Source organism: Drosophila tropicalis, unplaced genomic scaffold (genome assembly GCF_018151085.1).
Source record: "Drosophila tropicalis isolate 14030-0801.00 unplaced genomic scaffold, ASM1815108v1 contig_593, whole genome shotgun sequence".
In the NCBI taxonomy this organism is placed as follows: domain Eukaryota; kingdom Metazoa; phylum Arthropoda; class Insecta; order Diptera; family Drosophilidae; genus Drosophila; species Drosophila tropicalis.
This window is the reverse complement of record NW_027173070.1, coordinates 16,361,420-16,381,455: the sequence shown is the minus strand read 5'-3', so window position 1 is coordinate 16,381,455 and position 20,036 is coordinate 16,361,420. Positions and strand designations below refer to the sequence as shown.

The following is a 20,036-nucleotide window of genomic DNA, read 5'->3' as shown; positions in this document are numbered from 1 at the left end:
CAAAAAACTAAACGTCTTGATGAAATTATTACTAATTTTGTTTGCTTTTGAAGTCTTAAAAACACCAAAACACTTAAATGTACATAATTTCATTTATTTTTTCTTAAAATCAAAATGAAATCCATAAAATTGTTTTGTTTGCTTTGTTTTGATGAGTGTGGGGGAGGAGGAGGAGGAGTATGTTGACAATGTGGGATAATGACGATGACGGGACACGATTTTAGTTAAGATTATCAAGCCAATCGGGCTCGGCCACACCTATTTTTTCAATAATGGAATTCACTTGATAGCACAGCGATTGTATTTGACGATCCCATTGAGGCAAGAGTTCCCGATTCTCAAAGTGTACAATTCCCGATATTTGATCAATGTGTCCGTTCATACGCCCTTCTGTAATCATTTGGGAGGCAATTTTTTCGGCCTTTACAGCGGGTATATCCAGCAGGGCACCCAACTCCTCAAACGTTATGTTGTTGTACAACTTGCTAGCCGACAACAGATTATGCTCGAATACAGCGCGATCCAGAATGGATGAACCATCGGGAGTGGCAGCTTTCTGATGGTCTTGCAGCAGAGCTTCAAACTCTTGTAGCTCGGAGCGACGAATAATGCGCTCCAAGTACATTTTTTCAAGAATTCCATACGCAGGCAAATGTTGGCACCGCTCGTCCTTAAACAAAGTGGCCAGCATGCGGGATCGTTGCTGTCCGGCCGAAGCCAGAACCGTGCAGATCAAAGCCTTCTTTAAAGCGGTCATGCGTTCGCCTTGGTCGACAATTTTTCGGTAGGAGAGTTCATTGTACCGCTGCGCGGCTTCAATGAATTTTCGCCGATAGTCTAGGACGCGGGCGTAGCAAACTTTGTAAAGCACCTGGAAGAACAAATGAAGGTTAAAAACGTTTTTGTCATATGCAAGTTAGGCCTTGCATCCACCTGCAGCTCCTCGGAGTTCGTTTCGGCTTGCAGCAATGATGCACGATTAATAAACAGCTCTGCCTGGACCGAATCATTATCTTCCAAATAGAGTCGCGCTATTTTCAAATATGTCCCCAGCTTACATTCCACGGAGTACTGTTTCTGTCCCGTCTCCAGGGGTATGCCAACTAGAACGGTTGCTGCGTCGCGCCACTGTTGATTCCGTTCGTAGATGTTTGCCAAATGGAAACGAATGCCAGCCACCTGTTCCTCAAATGAAATCACTCGAGGATGCACCTTCTCCAGTGTGAAATGCGACAACTGTTTGGACATATCGTCGGGTAGTTTGCTCAGCTCCATGCCCACATCGTTGAGGATCTGCCGCGAGATTACCAGACTAACATGCTCATTTACGATAGCCTCCACAAAGAGGCGCAGCGTATCAATAAGTTCCTGCCCTGTATTGGAAAGCACCGACTTTAACAGTTGACGGTACTTGTCCGCTTGGTCTTTGTGTGTGCCGGTGAAGCTGTTCAGGCCTATCAGCTGGGTACGCAAAATAGCCGTCGAAATGACCATTGTTCTTCTTTTTGTTTGATTTTTGGTCACCTGGGTACCTTTGAGTACCGCAGAGATTTACTGCCGTCTTGTTTACAGTACAGGATTCACGGAAATATATTATTTATGCATGAAGTGCAATAGATTTAAAGAGGTGTATAAACTTTTTATTAGAATTTCAATAAATGAACTTAATAATTATGTCGTGGTATAAAACAGTGCTGCACAACGCCACCAGACGTTTTTCCGGGTAATCGATTAACTCATTCTGTTTTTAATTGCAAAGTATATAAACAAATGTTTAAGTTACAAATAAAGGTTAATCTAGTTAATTTAATTAATTTACCGTTGCTTGTTTTAAAGTTTTTAGCTTATATTATAATAAATATTTTTATTCTGTTTTCACAAAGCCACATATTGCCTGAAGAGTCCTTCAATTAAATTATGGAAAATGCAATAGAAAATATATGAAATCGGATACTTAAAATTTTTTTTAATCTTTAAGGTAAACTGTATTGAAACTACATGAAAACGTTTTAATTTTTAAGCAATTTCAGGATATTCATTGAAAGCAGTGGAAACGCGCTATTTGTTTTTGCATTCGCAATAGTTCATTGTATTCACCGGCGAACTAGTTCATACCGTTCTTTTCCCGCTCACGCTCACACATACAGATGTGAGAAAACTAACAACACGCTTCTTGTAAAATTATATTTAAATTGCGAGAAAACCTGAATTAAACATAAAATAAAACTGTAAGAAGATATAAAAACATGTCCAAGCCTGAGACCGCCGCCATGGAGGCCAACGAAGAGAATTCGGTGAGTAATATAACATGCATACCAATTTTTTCTTGCGGCGAGTGACGCGGCTTGCAAAATGCAAAAAAAAAAAAAAAAAAAAAAGTTTGGGATGAGAGTAAAAATTTTCCATGATACAAAATTTTGCAGAATGAGACAACTTCTGATGCGGCCACCAGTTCCTCAGGTGAAAAAGAAGCGGAATTTGATAACAAAATTGAGGCGGATCGTAGCAGACGCTTTGATTTCTTGCTCAAGCAAACAGAAATCTTTACCCATTTTATGACAAATAGCACAAAGAGTCCCACAAAGCCCAAAGGCCGGCCCAAGAAGATCAAGGACAAAGACAAAGAGAAGGATGTGGCAGAGTAAGTAAACTACAAGATTAAAGACTCTTCATGACTAAATTTTTTTTTCTTTTGGAACAATTTAGTCATCGCCATCGAAAGACCGAACAGGAGGAGGATGAGGAACTCCTGGCCGAAGATTCGGCTACCAAGGAAATATTCCGTTTCGATGCGTCACCCTCGTACATAAAGTCGGGTGAGATGAGGGATTACCAGGTGCGTGGTCTCAACTGGATGATATCCTTGTATGAGAACGGCATTAATGGCATCTTAGCTGATGAAATGGGTCTGGGTAAGACCTTGCAAACGATATCTTTGTTGGGTTATTTAAAGCATTTCAAGTGAGTAAAAAGGGGGAATTCTCTGTGATTTCTTTTATTTATTGGTTGCCTTTTTTTGCAGAAACCAAGCTGGCCCACATATAGTAATTGTGCCGAAATCCACCCTGCAGAATTGGGTGAATGAGTTTAAGAAATGGTGTCCTTCACTGCGTGCTGTCTGCCTGATTGGCGACCAAGATACGCGTAACACATTCATACGTGATGTCCTGTTGCCTGGAGAATGGGATGTTTGTGTCACCTCCTATGAGATGTGCATAAGGGAGAAATCCGTTTTCAAGAAGTTTAATTGGCGTTATCTGGTCATCGATGAGGCTCATCGCATTAAAAACGAGAAATCCAAGTTATCCGAGATTTTGCGCGAATTTAAAACAGCGAATCGTTTGCTTATCACTGGAACACCATTGCAGAACAATCTCCATGAGTTGTGGGCTCTATTGAATTTCTTACTCCCCGATGTCTTTAACTCCTCCGAAGATTTTGATGAATGGTTCAATACGAACACTTGTCTAGGCGATGATGCTTTGATAACCCGTCTTCATGCAGTCCTGAAGCCTTTCTTGTTGCGTCGTCTAAAGGCTGAGGTGGAGAAACGCTTGAAGCCGAAGAAAGAAATGAAAATATTTGTTGGACTCTCGAAAATGCAACGTGATTGGTATACAAAGGTATTGCTCAAGGATATCGACATTGTGAATGGTGCCGGCAAGGTGGAGAAAATGAGATTGCAAAACATTCTCATGCAGCTGAGGAAGTGCACCAATCATCCATATCTGTTTGATGGAGCTGAACCAGGTCCTCCATATACCACGGATACCCATTTGGTCTATAATTCGGGAAAAATGGCTATATTGGATAAACTTTTGCCTAAGTTGCAGGAGCAGCAATCTCGTGTGCTGATTTTCTCACAAATGACTCGAATGTTGGACATTCTGGAGGATTATTGTCATTGGCGGAATTACAACTATTGCCGCCTGGATGGTCAGACGCCCCATGAGGATCGTAATCGGCAGATCCAGGAGTACAATATGGAAAATAGCACAAAATTCATATTCATGTTGTCCACAAGAGCCGGTGGCTTGGGTATTAATTTGGCCACAGCTGATGTGGTTATTATCTATGATTCCGATTGGAATCCTCAAATGGATTTGCAAGCCATGGATCGTGCACATCGTATTGGTCAGAAGAAACAAGTGCGCGTCTTTCGTCTAATCACTGAGAGCACGGTGGAGGAGAAGATTGTGGAGCGTGCTGAGGTTAAGTTGCGTTTGGATAAAATGGTTATCCAAGGCGGACGATTGGTCGATAATCGTTCGAATCAGCTAAATAAGGACGAAATGTTGAATATTATTCGTTTTGGCGCCAATCAAGTATTTAGTTCCAAGGAAACCGACATCACAGATGAAGACATCGATGTCATCTTGGAGCGAGGAGAAAGTAAAACAGCTGAACAAAAGGCCGTTTTGGATAGCTTGGGTGAGAGTTCCCTTAGAACTTTTACCATGGACACCAATGGCGAGGCTGGTTCATCATCGGTCTATCAGTTTGAGGGAGAAGATTGGCGTGAGAAGCAAAAACTTAATGCTTTGGGAAATTGGATCGAGCCACCAAAGCGTGAACGCAAAGCCAACTACGCTGTCGATGCCTATTTCCGTGAAGCTCTCCGAGTATCCGAACCAAAGGCACCAAAGGCGCCACGCCCACCCAAACAACCGATTGTCCAGGACTTTCAATTCTTCCCACCCCGCTTGTTTGAGTTGCTTGACCAGGAGATTTACTATTTCCGCAAGACAGTGGGCTACAAAGTGCCCAAGAACACGGAACTCGGTTCTGAGGCCAGCAAAGTGCAGCGCGAGGAGCAACGTAAAATTGATGAGGCTGAACCCCTTAGTGAGGATGAATTTCAAGAGAAGGAGGTTCTGCTATCACAGGGTTTCACCACATGGACGAAACGGGATTTCAATCAATTTATCAAAGCCAACGAGAAATATGGCCGTGATGATATTGAAAATATAGCCAAGGATGTGGAGGGCAAAACACCTGAAGAGGTTATCGAATATAATGCTGTATTCTGGGAGCGATGCACCGAATTGCAGGACATTGAGCGCATAATGGGACAAATAGAGCGAGGCGAAGCCAAGATTCAACGGCGTTTGTCCATTAAGAAAGCCTTGGACCAGAAGGTGAAGCGAAATACTTCGTCGTTGATTTTGTTTCATTTGTGCTAACTTTGAATTCTTTTCCGTTCCCACAGATGTCTCGCTATCGTGCTCCATTCCATCAACTTCGTTTGCAATATGGCAACAATAAGGGCAAAAATTATACAGAAATTGACGATCGTTTCCTTGTTTGCATGCTGCATAAGTTGGGTTTTGACAAGGAGAATGTCTACGAAGAATTACGAGCAGCTATAAGGTAAATATAAATTTCAGACAAATTCATCGACATTTCATCTCATGCCAAATTCTTTTTTCATTTGCAGAGCCTCGCCACAGTTCCGTTTCGATTGGTTTATTAAATCCCGCACAGCTTTGGAGATCCAGCGTCGTTGCAACACTTTGATTACCCTAATCGAACGTGAGAATCTTGAGCTAGAGGAAAAGGAACGCGCCGAGAAAAAGAAAAAGGCACCAAAGGGTGGCACTCCGGCGAGTAGTGGTAGTACATCTAGCACACCGGCTCCACCACCTCAACCCAAGGCCAATCAGAAACGTAAAAGTGAAGTGGTGGCCACTAGTTCCAGTGCTAAGAAGAAGAAGAAGTAAACACAATGACTATATATATGATATTCACATGAGATTTAGCTCCCTTAAAACCAACGCATACAGCAGCATTAGCAATAGAATACCACACATACGATTTAAGATATACCCTACAAAGCTCTAATTACTTAAAGATTCTTTTGCATGATTCACATACATACGTAAACCGTCAAAAAACAAAACGAAAAAACAGAGGCAGTTGCTCCTTCGAATTCATACCTACCAATAATACCACAGCACCCAATCCCTTCCCTCTCATACGATTTAACATATATTATATATTATTAACTTTCATTCATATTCAATTCCACTTAATTGTATATCAGTTTTTAAGTAAAATATATATGCCGATAAATGTTACAGAACAAATAGAGACAAAGAAAAGTCTTTTGAATCGAAGAAGACGCGTCAAAGTTACCCGCGCTAAGGATTTTAACTCAACATATGCAGTCCTCGGTAGAGGAGTTTTCCAAGTGCCCAGTCATTCGGGCAACTGAACAACGAGGACCCGTGGGTAACTTGGGCGTGGGTAACTTTGAACCGGATTCGAATCCCAGGCTAGTGTATGGATGTAGTTTTCGTCTTAATGTAAGTGTAACCGAATCACCTGAGAACGTCAAGAAGACCGTACAAATCCATAGTGATCCGCATAGTGCAGTTCAGTCCACACATGACTTGATTGTGTGCACCAAATGGGATGAATTTGTCGATTTGGATTATACACGCATTTGATAATTGATGATGTTATATATTCTGCAAATTGGTTTCCACGATCATACAACAGGCAAAAAACATCAGCGTACAGGACTTTAATGATGATGACTGTGTTTCTACTAATTATTATAATAAAGCTGATAACTACAAAGATGAAAAATGAAGAGTATTCTTGTAAAGGATATAAATATGTCTGTAATTTGACCTGGCATACCTTTTAGCTAAATATTTTTGATAAGCTATGACCCCAATCCCTAACTTTTTATATTCTTAAGGGGTTTCTGACATTATTAGGAACCTTAAGCAATTGTATTCCTGTATTTGATTATGAATTAAGGACCAAAAAGCCAACTGCAATATCAAAATCTAACTGGATTAAGCATATTACTGGTAGTTCCAAATGCAAAAATTTAAATTCAAGAGTTATGTTTTCTTTTAATGTATTTGTCTTTTTGTCGGCACATACAAAGAATAATAATCCTATGAATACAACATTTATAAATTCTATGAATTGCAGTTTTTCTAGTCATTTAGGTATACCATCAATACCTTATGAAGAGAGGTATATATGCGTATACATAATGTAAAAAAATCTTAGAAATTAATATCATCTTGTTCATGCAGTCAACGCACTTCGGTTGTGTGTGGTTTATGGAATGGAATGGCATTGAGTCCATGTTCAACATGGTCTGCTTGTTGGGATCAATTCTGGACTTGTAGTAGTTTTTTGTTTGTTTGTTTACTTGTTGAACTCGTGCACTCAACGCTTATTAATGTTTGCTCTCACTCTTGGAGTGTACCTGCTTCTCAGTTAATACTAGTTATATTGTTGGCGATTTAAACTCCCAAGGGATTGTCTCCCTAATCGCTATCGCTGCTGTACATGTCAATGATCTCACCGATACTGGCAACAGCTCCGGCAATTAAAGCCAAAATGGCGAATATGGCAAGCAAAATATTCTTAATCAGCTTCCATTTGCACCATCCCAAATTGGGCCACAAGTAGACAGTCTCCACAACACTGGGCACAAAGATGCCCAGCAAGGAGAAGAACACAGCTCCCACCAAACTGATGAACGGTTCCAAGTCGGGAATGGCTTCGGCAACGGCGCCTATTATTAAAATGATGCCAGTGCGCAAAAGAATCTGTGTGATGTTGTGCTTCTCGGGGCTGAAATTGTGCTTGATTTTACGCCACAGGATATCGCTGGGAATATAGAACTGCAGGCCAAAGGTGAAGAGAATGGCCACAGCCATCAACAGTTTTGCGGTATCGCCCAACCAGCTGCCATATGGCAGATTTAGGGTGACACTACCGCGAACTGCATCGCCGAATCGCACATAACCGAAGAAGCCAATGATGGCATAGAGGGCAACCACCGTGAACATGGAAATATTCAAAACTCCAGGGCATCCCAGAAACTGTTGAGGCTTCCTCATTGAGTTCTCCACTGGCATAACAGCTCCAATGCCCTCCATGGCAAAGATGACGGTGGCAAAGAACAATGGGATACTTGAAGCCTTCGCTATGAGCGGCTTATTGGAGTACACAAGCGTTTCATCGAACATATAATACAAGGTAATCGCAAATGTGACAACAATGAATATGTTGGCCATCAAAGAGAAGGGCACCAGCCACTTAAGATTCCGAATCTGTCCAATGAAAAGGCATGGAATAATGGCGAATGCAATATAGATGCGTATATCCCAGGTGATGCCGCAATCATAGTTGATCACATCATGGAAGGACTCGGCAATGAACACAACATACACACAGGATGCAGCATAGTAAGTAGCCATCAGAGCAATGTCCACAAATTGCCTGCAAAAGTTAAATGAATTTATCAGTTAATTTTCCAGAAATCAAAGAAGATCTCTCTTTTCAGATCATACTTTGCAAAATTGGAATATCTTCTAACTCCCTTTGGTCCATATTCAAAGACTTTCTCCGCCGTCTCAGCGAATCCCAAAGCTGGCACTTTGGCATCACGGCAAATGTTGTGCGATGTTCTGACCTGAGTGGGAAAATAAAGAGAAATTAGTGAAATTATTGGTATATCCTTCCATATAGTCTAGATTTTTTATAGTCGTCTATAGTAATTCCCCTCAAAAGCATCCCACGATTAAAGACTTCTTATCGAGCAATCGACTTCTACATATATATTTGGCAATCTCAAAGTTCACAATGACTTGGCCAATTTGCAATTTGGCCATTATAAATCTGTTTCTGTTTTGAAGTGGCTGCTATATATGTATAATTGTTTGGTGGTGATTTTGGCATTCTTGGAATCACATTTTGATTTACTTGGAGAGCTATGTTTTATGGATTATTACGTATGGATGTCTGGCAAATTACTTGCATTTTCTGGGAAATCTTTAGACACTTGATGAAGTTGATTGATAAGCAATAAATAATAATAATAAAACCTTCAGACTGTCGCGTAGTAGTAGTAGTAGTATGTTATTTCGATAGTTGACTTGACTGACTGGTCACGAGTTAGTTGTTGGTTACTTAGTTACAAGAGATTAGTGGACCTCTTATCAAGGTCTCTTTGTTTTGCCAATATTGACAAAAGACCCAGACATGGAGGTTGAATTGCCCGAAATATGCTCTACGTCAGCGACGAAAGCTCACCTGGCACTAACTGCTAATTACTTAAGTTAATAATCTGATGGATCAGGTGCTAAAAGATGGGGATTTTTCGCCTCCATTGGATTTCGCACACTTACCAAAATGTGAACGCAGTGGGTGCAGAGGAAACCAACGATAAGCGTCATACACATGCCAAATACAAGACCGGCATTGTGAAAGGCCATGGGCATAGCCAGAATTCCAGTGCCCAGAGAACCCTTCAGCAAATGAGCCAATGCACCGCCAGCACTGGCACCTTTTGGATCCCGATGATCGAAGGGATTATAAGGATCTTCACTCAAAGCAAGTTCCTTCTTCTCTGTCAAATTTGCCCTAAAAAAAGGCAATTGATGGTTATTACACAAATTGATTATAAATCACCCAGATATAACTTACTTGGAACTGAAATCATTTTGTAAGTTCATTGAACTTGTATAAGGCGGTGGATTCTCTTGTGTTGGCGCTGCTGCTGACGAGTATGTTTCCTCGTCAGGCTTAAATCCTGCATTATCCGTCATCTACAAAAATACAAAAATAACGGAGTTTCAGTTACAAATTAATGAAACCATAAGTAGAATGGCTAAACAAATATTCCAGTAATTATAAATACATTCCTTGATTTTTACACAATTTTTCAAAAAGTAAAAGTTTTGTTCCCAATTTCTTAAAAAATTTTTAAATTTACACTCAATAACTTATATCTTCGTGTACTTGAGATTTATAAGATTTCTTAAAAGAACTTTCTTTACACACAAACACTTAAATAAGTAGGTATAGAAAATAGATTTTTCATGTCTAATTAATATAATTTAGCATAGAAAGATTGAGGGGCTGAGGTCTGAGATCATGGACGGGTATAGAAAATGTTCTCGGGGATTGAACGATCAAAGAAACAAGATTTTCTGCCCAGTAAATGAAGGTTATGGGTTAAAACAGCCAAAAAAACTCAACAATTTTTAAAATATTTCTATTTTGGAAGATGTCCAGATCCGTTAATGTATTCCCTATAATACCGTGGCTGCTAGAGCTCCATTATAAAGTTTAAAAGTTAAATTTTGAAAAATTCTCAATAAGAATAATTACAAATAAGCATTATAAACATTTATGTACTTAAAGAAATACATATAAAATAGTTACCTTTTGGTTTTTTGTAAGAAATATGAAAATTTTATCATAGTCAAATACTTATTATTAAATATCATGAAATGTAAACAAAAATATATGTTTACTATATGGAAAATACGTATACGCATGTATATATCACGAGATCGTTCCATCATTTCATACCGATCGATCTAATCAAGAATTTGCCAAGGTATACAAAGTTATCAAAGCTCTTTGCCTAATATATGAATATTTTTGTATGAATAAATATCGGTTGATATCTTTAGAAAAAGGGTTTATTTATTATAATTTAAAAGTTGGCAATGCCCTCTGATTTCAAATTAATTTACTCCCAACTAATAGTCCTTTTTTCAACTTTAAGAAATATTCAAAATATTATCACATAACATTCTGTATTTCAACTATGTTATATATTGCTTTACAAAATTGAACTTTTGTTTGGTTTTATGGGCTAAATTTCCGGAAACCAATTCGAAAGATTTAAAACAGGGATCAGGTCAATAGACCGGTAAAAGTAACACAACTTTTTTTTTGCAAAATAATTATAGCCCACTTGGCAAAGGGCTCAGAAAGTTATGAAAATATTGGCTTAAGAACCAATGTGGTTTTGATGTATCGATTGCACACGATCCACAAAGTAACTTTAAGATCATAATCAATATACTTTGTGCTGTGGGCACGGTCTTTGGTTTTGTTTTCCTTTTGATTTGTTGCCATGGCTAATCCACTTAAGTGTCGGCCAGGCGCATGCCAATCATATCTTATCTTCTTATTCTGTTTAGTACATGTAATACAAGCAACATGCCGAGAGATTACAGATACCCAAGAGTCGATCGTTATCACCACTTAACGTCTAGAAGAAAAATAATAGACCACAATCATTGACCACATCGACCATATTCATAAAATTTGTTTATGGCACATTATAAAGCAAAAGAAAAATAGCAAATCTGCGTCCATCAGGTAGTTGTTTTTAAATGGAAACCAGAATAAAGTCAAATTTTGATAATCTTTAAGTGGATTCACCATTTTGGGCTATTCCCGGTGCTATTGAACTAAATAAATGTGATTATTTACGGCTGCATAATATTATCGGTTTATAAAAATGTTAAAATGTTCCAAGTATATGATATAGATTAGTAATCTATATGTTTGAGGGACGTAGCTACTAATCTTTTTGTTGTAATTTATATATTGGATTATAAATTCAAATACCAGATTAAGGCTCATGATCTTGAAATAAACTATCTGAACTCTATGGTCATATAGACATCAGAAATTTCCATGTGACTTTTTGATGATAAAGCCATTTAGTAAGTACCTATAAAAAATATGGAATTTCAGAAACAAACAACATTTATATAATATTCCTAGACTTAAAAAATAACTTTAGAAAGGTTTTTGAAGGTTTAATGAAACTAGTTAGAATTTGAAATAAAAAACCTTTACATGGATCGCTTTAAGAATCAAATAATTAGCTTAGATTCGATTAAAATCCAAAATGTATTACTGGAAGGAGTCTCAAATTTAATTAATAATTTAAAGATTTATGCAAATTCAGAATTCGTTGAAGAAAAGAACAATAAATATTGAAAGTTTTGACAAAGAACTTGGTAAGTTTAGATTAAATATTCATTAAGGTGGGTAAAGACAGAAACTTTTAAAGATTTCTAGAAACGACCCATGGATATTTATCTCATTTTTAAACCCATTATTAGGATAGCCACTTAAATATTTTCAAAAGGAGTCACTTTCATTTAAAGAAGAAAAGAGTTCTTAAGATCAAAATCATTCAGCAATGAAATGAAATGAAACAATTAATAATTCCACTTTTATACACACTTTTTATCTTGACGACTGTTTCCTCGGAGCTGCAATTTAAACTGCGGTGACAAAAAATAAAACTTAAGAGGAACTTGCTTCGCTTTTTATAATCAGTTACTAAGTTATTTGTGATGATCAAGAAATCCTAAAGATATAATATGCATAGAAAATGCAAAATGAGAAAATCAGAGCTTGGTTTTTTTCTTTCATATCTATAGATTTTGTGGTTTCTTAGTTACTGAAAGATGGTTCTTATCTTAAATTCTAACTTGCATGTATTTATATATATAATATACGTGCGTAAATAATCAGACGTATATAATTTATAATGGGAACTTACTATTTGTCATTTTCCATTCTGTTCAAACTAAAAGCAATTGAGAATATCCCTTAAGAAAAGACATCGTGTAACTTTCAATATATGTATATATGATTGATTATATGAATAATAATTTCAAAATACAATATATTTATATCCGACTACCTGAGTCGAAGCATTTAGAAAGGAAAAATCTGACAAATGACACTCAGAATATATGGACGAATCTCACTCATTTGCCCAAAAAAAAAAAAAACTCATTTATTTTATTTACCTTTGCTTTTTTGTAGAGATAATTTTTAGTATTTCTGTTAATAAACCAAAAGTTGATGTGTTTATTTTTATAATCTATCAATTGAACGATTTATTTAATCATTCTATTTTATTATTCAATTAAAAATGTATCTTTGTTCTGTTCTTATGTCCTAGTACTTGCTTCTTTTGCTATCGGTAATTATTTTTAATTAAAGGGCTTATAGTTAAATTTATGTTTTAGATTCTATTATAATTTCTCTTCAAAGAAATAGGTTGAGAATCTTTTTTTTGATTTCTTTTAAGTTATTATTTATTGATTTCACTTTACGAAAATGTTTATAAATCGTTCCAATTATCCTTTATATTCCTTACATCCTTTTTGCATAACGATCAGAACTTACTTTTCAACTTTTTCTTATTATAACCGAAACGTTGAAAAATGAACCGCACGCGTCTTTGGGCCAAAAGCAACTGAATGAATTAAAAAACGGAACGGAGTTAGGCGTCCTCGGGCCAAGGCGCCGAAAAGTGTCACAATGTGTCCAAAGGTGATAACGACTTAGAGCAAGACAGGTAAACGGTAACAGTAATTAATAAACACGACCAATTTTTTTTTTTTTTTTATTAGTTGGTACCAACAAATAAAGCCAATAATAATAAAATACTTAAAGCTACCTTTAAAATCAATTATAGACGCCAGTTTCTCTGATAAGGCGAACCAGCAAGAAAATGATAACCAAACAGGCCAAGAGCCAGCTAACCAAGCAACCAGCGGAAGATGTCCAAATCCCCACAGATCCCCCGCCCACTGATTTATATTCGAACTTTCGAATAACATCATTTAAATATGAAGTATTAATGTGATAATTACCCACAATTATTATAATATTTGTACATACATTCATTAGCACCTAAGAATTTCTATGGAAATTCAGCTTTCGTTTATAAGAATTTAGTCTGTATAAAGGCAGATAAGATTATTTCAAATATTGAGTGCTTCTTCATACTAAAGTACAGAGTCAGAGTTATAGAGATACTCACTTATATATAGCTTACTTTCAAAACTAATGGCATTGACACGATTTCACAGACATCGATTACAATTCATTTCGTTTTTCATTCACTTTTCTAAAGGGTCATCAAAACTAGATTGGACTACCTAATCAAGGGTATGTGCAATTAGGAAAACTAAAAACGACAAAAAGCAAATAATTTAAATTCTTAATTTATTGCCTAATACAAGTATTCATGGGTGTTAATCGGTAATAAATCTTTATAGTCATATTTGTGTTGGGTTACTCAGTGCTAGTTACTTGTTATTGTTTCTGCCTTTTGGATTTATATGACATCAGGTGCTAGTATAATGTGAATCATATCGGTTATGGTTTCTTGATTTGCTGTCACATTATCTCTAACCGATAGCGATTACCACTTGCATGGAGTTCTCATTTTAGCCATATTAGATTCGCTTTCGCTCCTAATCAATGAGGTATATTAACTTAATTAAAACAATTTTGCGTCATAGATGATGTTTTTTTGTCTTTTTTTTTTTTTTTGGCGGTGTTTTTACGGCCCATAATTTATGATCATGCTAATCAGACAATCGATTTTTTGCCATAGGAATCTTCTTTATCGTGTCAGGGTACCGAAATAGTACATACATACATACGCATTATATATTTAGTATATATATTGAATTGTATTATGTGGAAAATTTTTTCTAATGACAGAAACGGAACTAAATTAGTCATTGTGTTGGGTGATATTTGTGTTTAAGATTTGAAATAAAACTAAAGTTGCTGTAAAAGTTAAAGTTGCTAGGATAACGTTTTAAAATTTGTAATCTAATTAGCCCTATACTAAAGTGTTTATAGTTTTTAATCACAAAGAATCTTACAGCAGTTTCTTGACCGGAAAGGTCTGAATACTAGAACCTGACTGCTTCTAGAACTAATCCAGGGCTTCTATATTGGGCTTCGACCACTATGATTTTATAAATTATCTTCATTCAATCTTATTCTTAATAGTAAGATAACTTTTTGTACAATAACTTTGAAATAGTTTGTCAGGTTTCAAATACAAGTCAAACCATTCGCTCAGTCTAGCTTGAGGGCAATCTTAAAAAAGGAAATTTTTTTAAAGGCAGTACCAAAAGATTAGCAGGTTGACTAAAGATTTGTATAATTACAATATCCAAACTATATCGTCTTCAAAAACAAAAGTTTAAAATGTTAATTTTAATTCCATTTAATACAAATTTGAATTTGATTCCACTCTTGAAATGTTAACTGCGTTGAAGTTCATGGAAGAAGCATTGTAATCAAATTAATTGAACCCTTCGTCCTTTGTATAATGTTATTTCACATATTACAGTAATGCCCAAAAGTATTTTCTTTACATGCCTTACATTCGGCTATTTTGATCTAGGTTTATTTATTCTTTATTGCACTTTGAAGACTGACTAGTTTGGGGTATAAAGAGATTGAAGAAAGTCATAAATTATTGATAATATTGACAGTTCCGCGGTGTCCAGACCCTAAGGACTCCCCACCTGGATCCGTCTATGGTATACAAATATTTCATTATATTAAAATAGGTTAATCTTGTAACAATTAACTACTTTTATAAATCTATTCTTTACCCACTGTGGACTTATAAAGTTTTACCATTGGGCACAAATTTTAATGTAACGTAAAAACCAACATGATTGTGACTTGTCAACATTTTAGACCTCTATTACCCACTTGATCTTTGTTTAGGCCCATGTCTGTCTAATGTTAAATAATTAATTGTCCTTTATTCCCATTTAAAGTTAAGGGAACTCAGTTGAATCAGCTATCTCAACCACATAGTGGCATTTATTGACTATTCTATTATAGTTTTTAAAAAAATCAGTTTCATTCAATTATCGAGGGCGGAAAATAACTTTATATATTTACATGCTAGACAAGTCTACATACCTCTATCTATCATGGCTCTATCTCTTATAGTATCCAAGATCTAGGTGTTCAGACAGACGGACAAACAAGGCTAGGTTGACTCAGCTATTGATCCTGTTCAAGCCTATATACATACATTATCTGGTCGGAGAAGCTTCCTTAAGCCTATGACAGACATTTTGTTGACTTTAATATACCACCTTAACCTATGGGTGCATGGTATAAAGAGGCAAAACCGACACGATTTCCCCATTTCACGTAGGATATGAAAAATAATGTCAAGATCTTTTTAACCATTACATAAATCACGGACCTGTCCGAGCACAAAAGGCGAAAAAACGAAATGAAACCAAATTATATGGACCTTCAATTCGTAATCATAACTATGCATTCCAATTTCTCCTTTGTCTTCCTTTTTTTTTGCCAGTTACGCCCCAATCCAAGTACCGTTAATTGTTAAGTGAATTTCAATTAAGATCCACCACAGCGACAGAGACAGAGAGGGAAGACAGAGGCAGAGAGTCTTTTTGGGTCAATGCATTGCATTAAAGCCAAATTAAGTAAAATCAACTGGTTTTTAAGTTTTTTAACTTTTGATTTTGTTTTTTTTTTTTTGCTCCCCGTTTGCCTCACGTGTTATTGAGACGATCAAAAAACGATCCGGCTATCGACTGGCAGTCAATCAATTCGGCAATTCATCAATCTCACATTGGAGGTAAGGGGGATCAAGTTGGTGGCCTTATCAACCTCACTTTCGATATGCCAGCCAACACATTTTCATACGATGAACTTTCGTTTCAATATCAACTATTCACATGAATATATCAATTCACTTGACTTTATCAATACAAAAAAAAAAAAAACGAAAGGTACGAGTAATAATGACACAATGACAGAATCTGGCCTATTATGAAATAACAAAGGGTAAATTAACTGAAAGTTTATTGCACCATACACAAATTGTTGTTAATGTTGTTGCTGTTGTTGCTGTTGGTGTTGCCACAACAATTTGTTTAAGTCTAAAGTAGCTGGCGAGATAAAACTAAGTCAATAATATTTTTATTATATCTAATTCTAGACTTCGTGTAGACCTTATCAACAAATAGAGAAACATTTTAGGAAATCTTGCAGTGGAGTTTATTAAAGGGCGATGACTTTGACAATATATTGGAAAAGGGGGAACAAGATGAGGTAGAGGAGATGAGGAGGAATGAAAAGGTATCTCTATGCCATTACACTAAGGGAACATTCATTTTGGCAATAAAATGTCAATGTGGTTTTGTTTTCTAGATTACAGAGAGTAAAAAGTAAACTGAAACAATATTTAACTGCCTAGAAACAAAAAAGGCGAAGAATAATAAAGGTAAAATTAAGCTGATAAATTGATTTGGCTACTTCATTTAACTCTAATTAAATTAACTCTCATATTTAACTTAATGAATATGAGTTGATGTTGAGTTGAATATTAAAAGTCCCAGCAAAGTTTTACGTTTATGTTTATAATGTTTAACATAGTCTTTTAAAACGTGACATTGAGATCAAGTAAAATTAAAAATATTAGTTGAAAAATTTCATAAATTTCCATATACTTTTAATTTGATATTAAGTGCAAATATTCTAGACAAATATTATAGACTCATGTCTCGGATATACATACATACATATGTATGTAACTATACTGAAGGAGCTGAACTTCAGTCGAGAATAATAAATTAAATAAATAAATTAGGGAACAAATCATTATATTAAAGTAAAAAAAAGTAAGAAAGAACGAAAATAAGGAAAGCAAGAAAGAAAGGAAAGGAAAAGTTTAATTGAATTTAATTATAAGCCCTAGTTCTATAAACTCATCAATGATAAGTCTCTTCTCTTCTCAGACAAAAAAAAAAAATGCTAGAATAATCTTTTAATATATTTCATATGGACAATGTATTCAAAAATGGATTTATTTTCACAAAAATATATTTTGAAAGTGTCCTGGAAATTTTTTTTAAAGAATTTCAAGAAAATTCAGAACAATTTGTAAAATTTTGCAGCATTGAATTAAAACTTCTTGTTTTTAAGTATGTAATTTTGTTTCATTAAACATTAAGATCAAAATATTGATTGGTTTATTTCAAAGGTTAACAAATATTAGTTAAATTTAAATCGTTTAATTTAGACATATTTAAATATTAGTCAAATAGTCAAAATATAAGTCATTTAGCTTCGACATACATTCAAAAAGATCCAAAGACTCTTAAGAGATCCTTTAGCATCCTGTTTTTACAAATTCCAACATTTATTTGAGTTTGGCTAAGTTAATGTATTAACTACACTATTATTGAAGGTTGGTTTAAGTATTAAAATAACTAATTTCCTAATTTTTAAACTTGTAAAATGTTAAAAAATTCCAGTTCATTTATTTTGAAATCTATAAAAGGATATTCCCTAATTTTATAGTTTGTCGTTTCCTGTTTTCAACTCAGACACTGACAAAATCAAATTAAAAATGTTTTTATTAACACTTAAAAAACTTTCCTTGTAATTCGTTTTATTAGAATCAGAAAGGTAAATTAAAATTTCCTTTTCAAGTGATTTCCTTAATTTACAACATAAATACAATTTATTGAATTAGTGCTTACCTTTGTTTGTTTTGTTTGTTGGTTTAAATGTTGACTTAATTAATGTCTCCTTAATGTATATTTTGTATATGTATTTAAAATATTTGTTTAAATAATCTTTAACTTGTTTGTCTTTGACATTGACACATAAATTCCTTTTGTTTACTTTTGACACCAAGGCGTTAATTGTCGCCAGAGATTAAGGTGGATGTGCCTAGGTTTAGTTTCAGTTTTGTTTTTCTTATTTAATTATTAGCACCATTTTAAAAGAAATATTTCTGAATTTTTTAAGTTCGATTAGCACACACACACACACAGAGAGAGTTTTCAGGTGGCACCGACGTCACACACTTATGATAAGGCCAGATTAAGGATTACTAATAGAAAAGGCGAGGAGACCCGCATGTTCCGTCTCTTTCTCTCTATTACGGATTAGTTCCAGCCCTGTTTTGGCTGGCGATTTTGTTGTTAACTGTCTGGCGATCGCTTAGTGACTGATATTAAGCCAATGTTTGTGCTTGAATTTGGTGCTGTTGCTGTTGCTGCTGCCGGCGGCACAGGTAGCGTCGATGCCAGCAACAACAACATCAGCAACCTTGTTGCTCGTTATAAAGCATACAAACACTTACCTGGAGAAAAAGAGAGAAAGAGCGAGAGATATAGCCGGGACAGTGTTTGAGGATGAAAGGAGACGCGGAACATGCCGTCAGCCGAGAGGGGGGGTGGCAATTAGCGCAGCAATGGGCAATGACAATAAATGCTACAATGACGCAGGTGGGGCGAAGTCGGCCTACTCACTGCTTGTGTGTGTGTGTGCGTGAGAGTCTGGGTGTAGGTGAAATTCAGTTTTTGGCCATTGCTCATACGCCGGGTGGGATGCCATTGTCTGAGGAAGATCAACTGCAACTGTATACGATATCGTATCGTATATGGTCTTTAAAGATAAACTCGGTTCGAGATTTCGCTAAACTAAAGCACAGTATTGAGCTGATAACTCTTTCTTTTATTTTCTAATGATAACACTTTATTTAGCTTTAAATTGCACACATTTTTTCAATTTTTAATCAGCATCACCATGCTCATTATAAAATATTAGCGCTTAATGGCAAATATCAATCGGTTTTCAAAGATTTTGAAATAGAAATCTGTAGAATCATCTGTTACCTTAGAGCCTAACAAGAAGTTTGAGATATTATCGATTTCTAGTATTCCTTTAGTATTTAATCATAGTCCTGGAGATGAATGTGAACTTCCCTTATCAACATTAAGAACACAATCTTTATCAAAAGAAAATCGTTTTTTGCCAAACACATTTCTTTTAGTAAAATTCTATTAATCAATTGGGTCATTAGCATTTAGTAGGTTAGTTTAGTAAGTTCTATGAGCTGTAGTCCGCATTACTTAAACAAAAAACTTTCCGTTGAATATACCAACATTTCTATAAGGCACAAAGTAAGTTGATTGTTGGTTTAGTATAAATTAAGTTTACCCAACATCCTGCTATTGATTATGATTTGGACTTTAAAATACTTCAACTTTAATTGTTTGAAGCACTTACTAACTGTTGGCATAAGGTGCTGCCAATTTGATCCAGGTGAAGATTAGCATGCATCCCTTTTCTAGCTTTATTCTCTTTTAAAGTCAATTAATTTTGCAATCCAGAGAAAAGTGTTTCGGTTAAACCACTTATACATACATGCCTCCATGTATATTTTGATATACTTTTGTAGACCCAATGTCTGGCCATATTGCTAGCCGAGACATAGTTGATAATCTTACTTACTTGCTGGTCTCCAGGTCCAATTTTGGTTACATCCAAACAACTGGCAACACAAAATTGAAGTGCATTGAACAATTTTGTGTAATTTTTAAGAATTTGTGCGACATTTTTGCAATCGCTTTATGGTG

The 20,036-nt window shown here is 35.7% G+C and overlaps 3 protein-coding genes across 7 annotated transcripts; 1 reads left to right on the top strand and 2 right to left on the bottom strand.

Moving 5' to 3' along the window:
- Nucleotides 1–73: 73 nt before the first annotated feature.
- Nucleotides 74–1,697, bottom strand: CSN4 (COP9 signalosome subunit 4). Its single transcript, XM_068291668.1, has 2 exons — nt 934–1,697; nt 74–871 (listed from the first exon to the last, which is right to left on the bottom strand). Exons 1-2 carry the CDS (start codon nt 1,492–1,494, stop codon nt 221–223), a joined length of 1,212 nt encoding a protein of 403 aa, XP_068147769.1. The 5' UTR covers nt 1,495–1,697; the 3' UTR covers nt 74–220.
- A 436-nt stretch (nt 1,698–2,133) lies between these two features.
- Iswi (Imitation SWI) lies at nt 2,134–6,086 on the top strand. The gene is made up of 6 exons (XM_068290273.1): nt 2,134–2,294; nt 2,424–2,641; nt 2,707–2,961; nt 3,023–5,138; nt 5,210–5,370; nt 5,438–6,086. The coding sequence occupies exons 1-6, from the start codon at nt 2,247–2,249 to the stop codon at nt 5,718–5,720; spliced, it is 3,081 nt and encodes a 1,026-aa protein (XP_068146374.1). The 5' UTR covers nt 2,134–2,246; the 3' UTR covers nt 5,721–6,086.
- Nucleotides 6,087–6,854: 768 nt separating this feature from the next.
- LOC137576328 (proton-coupled amino acid transporter-like protein CG1139) lies at nt 6,855–20,036 on the bottom strand. 5 transcript variants are annotated; one of them, XM_068289369.1, is made up of 5 exons: nt 19,912–20,036; nt 9,460–9,581; nt 9,162–9,396; nt 8,325–8,446; nt 6,855–8,253 (listed from the first exon to the last, which is right to left on the bottom strand). In XM_068289369.1, exons 2-5 carry the CDS (start codon nt 9,579–9,581, stop codon nt 7,293–7,295), a joined length of 1,440 nt encoding a protein of 479 aa, XP_068145470.1. In that variant the 5' UTR covers nt 19,912–20,036; the 3' UTR covers nt 6,855–7,292. The 5 variants fall into 5 exon arrangements, with proteins under 5 accessions (XP_068145470.1, XP_068145468.1, XP_068145467.1 ...); XM_068289367.1 differs by lacking the exon at nt 19,912–20,036 and adding an exon at nt 18,150–18,607; XM_068289366.1 differs by lacking the exon at nt 19,912–20,036 and adding an exon at nt 12,988–13,064.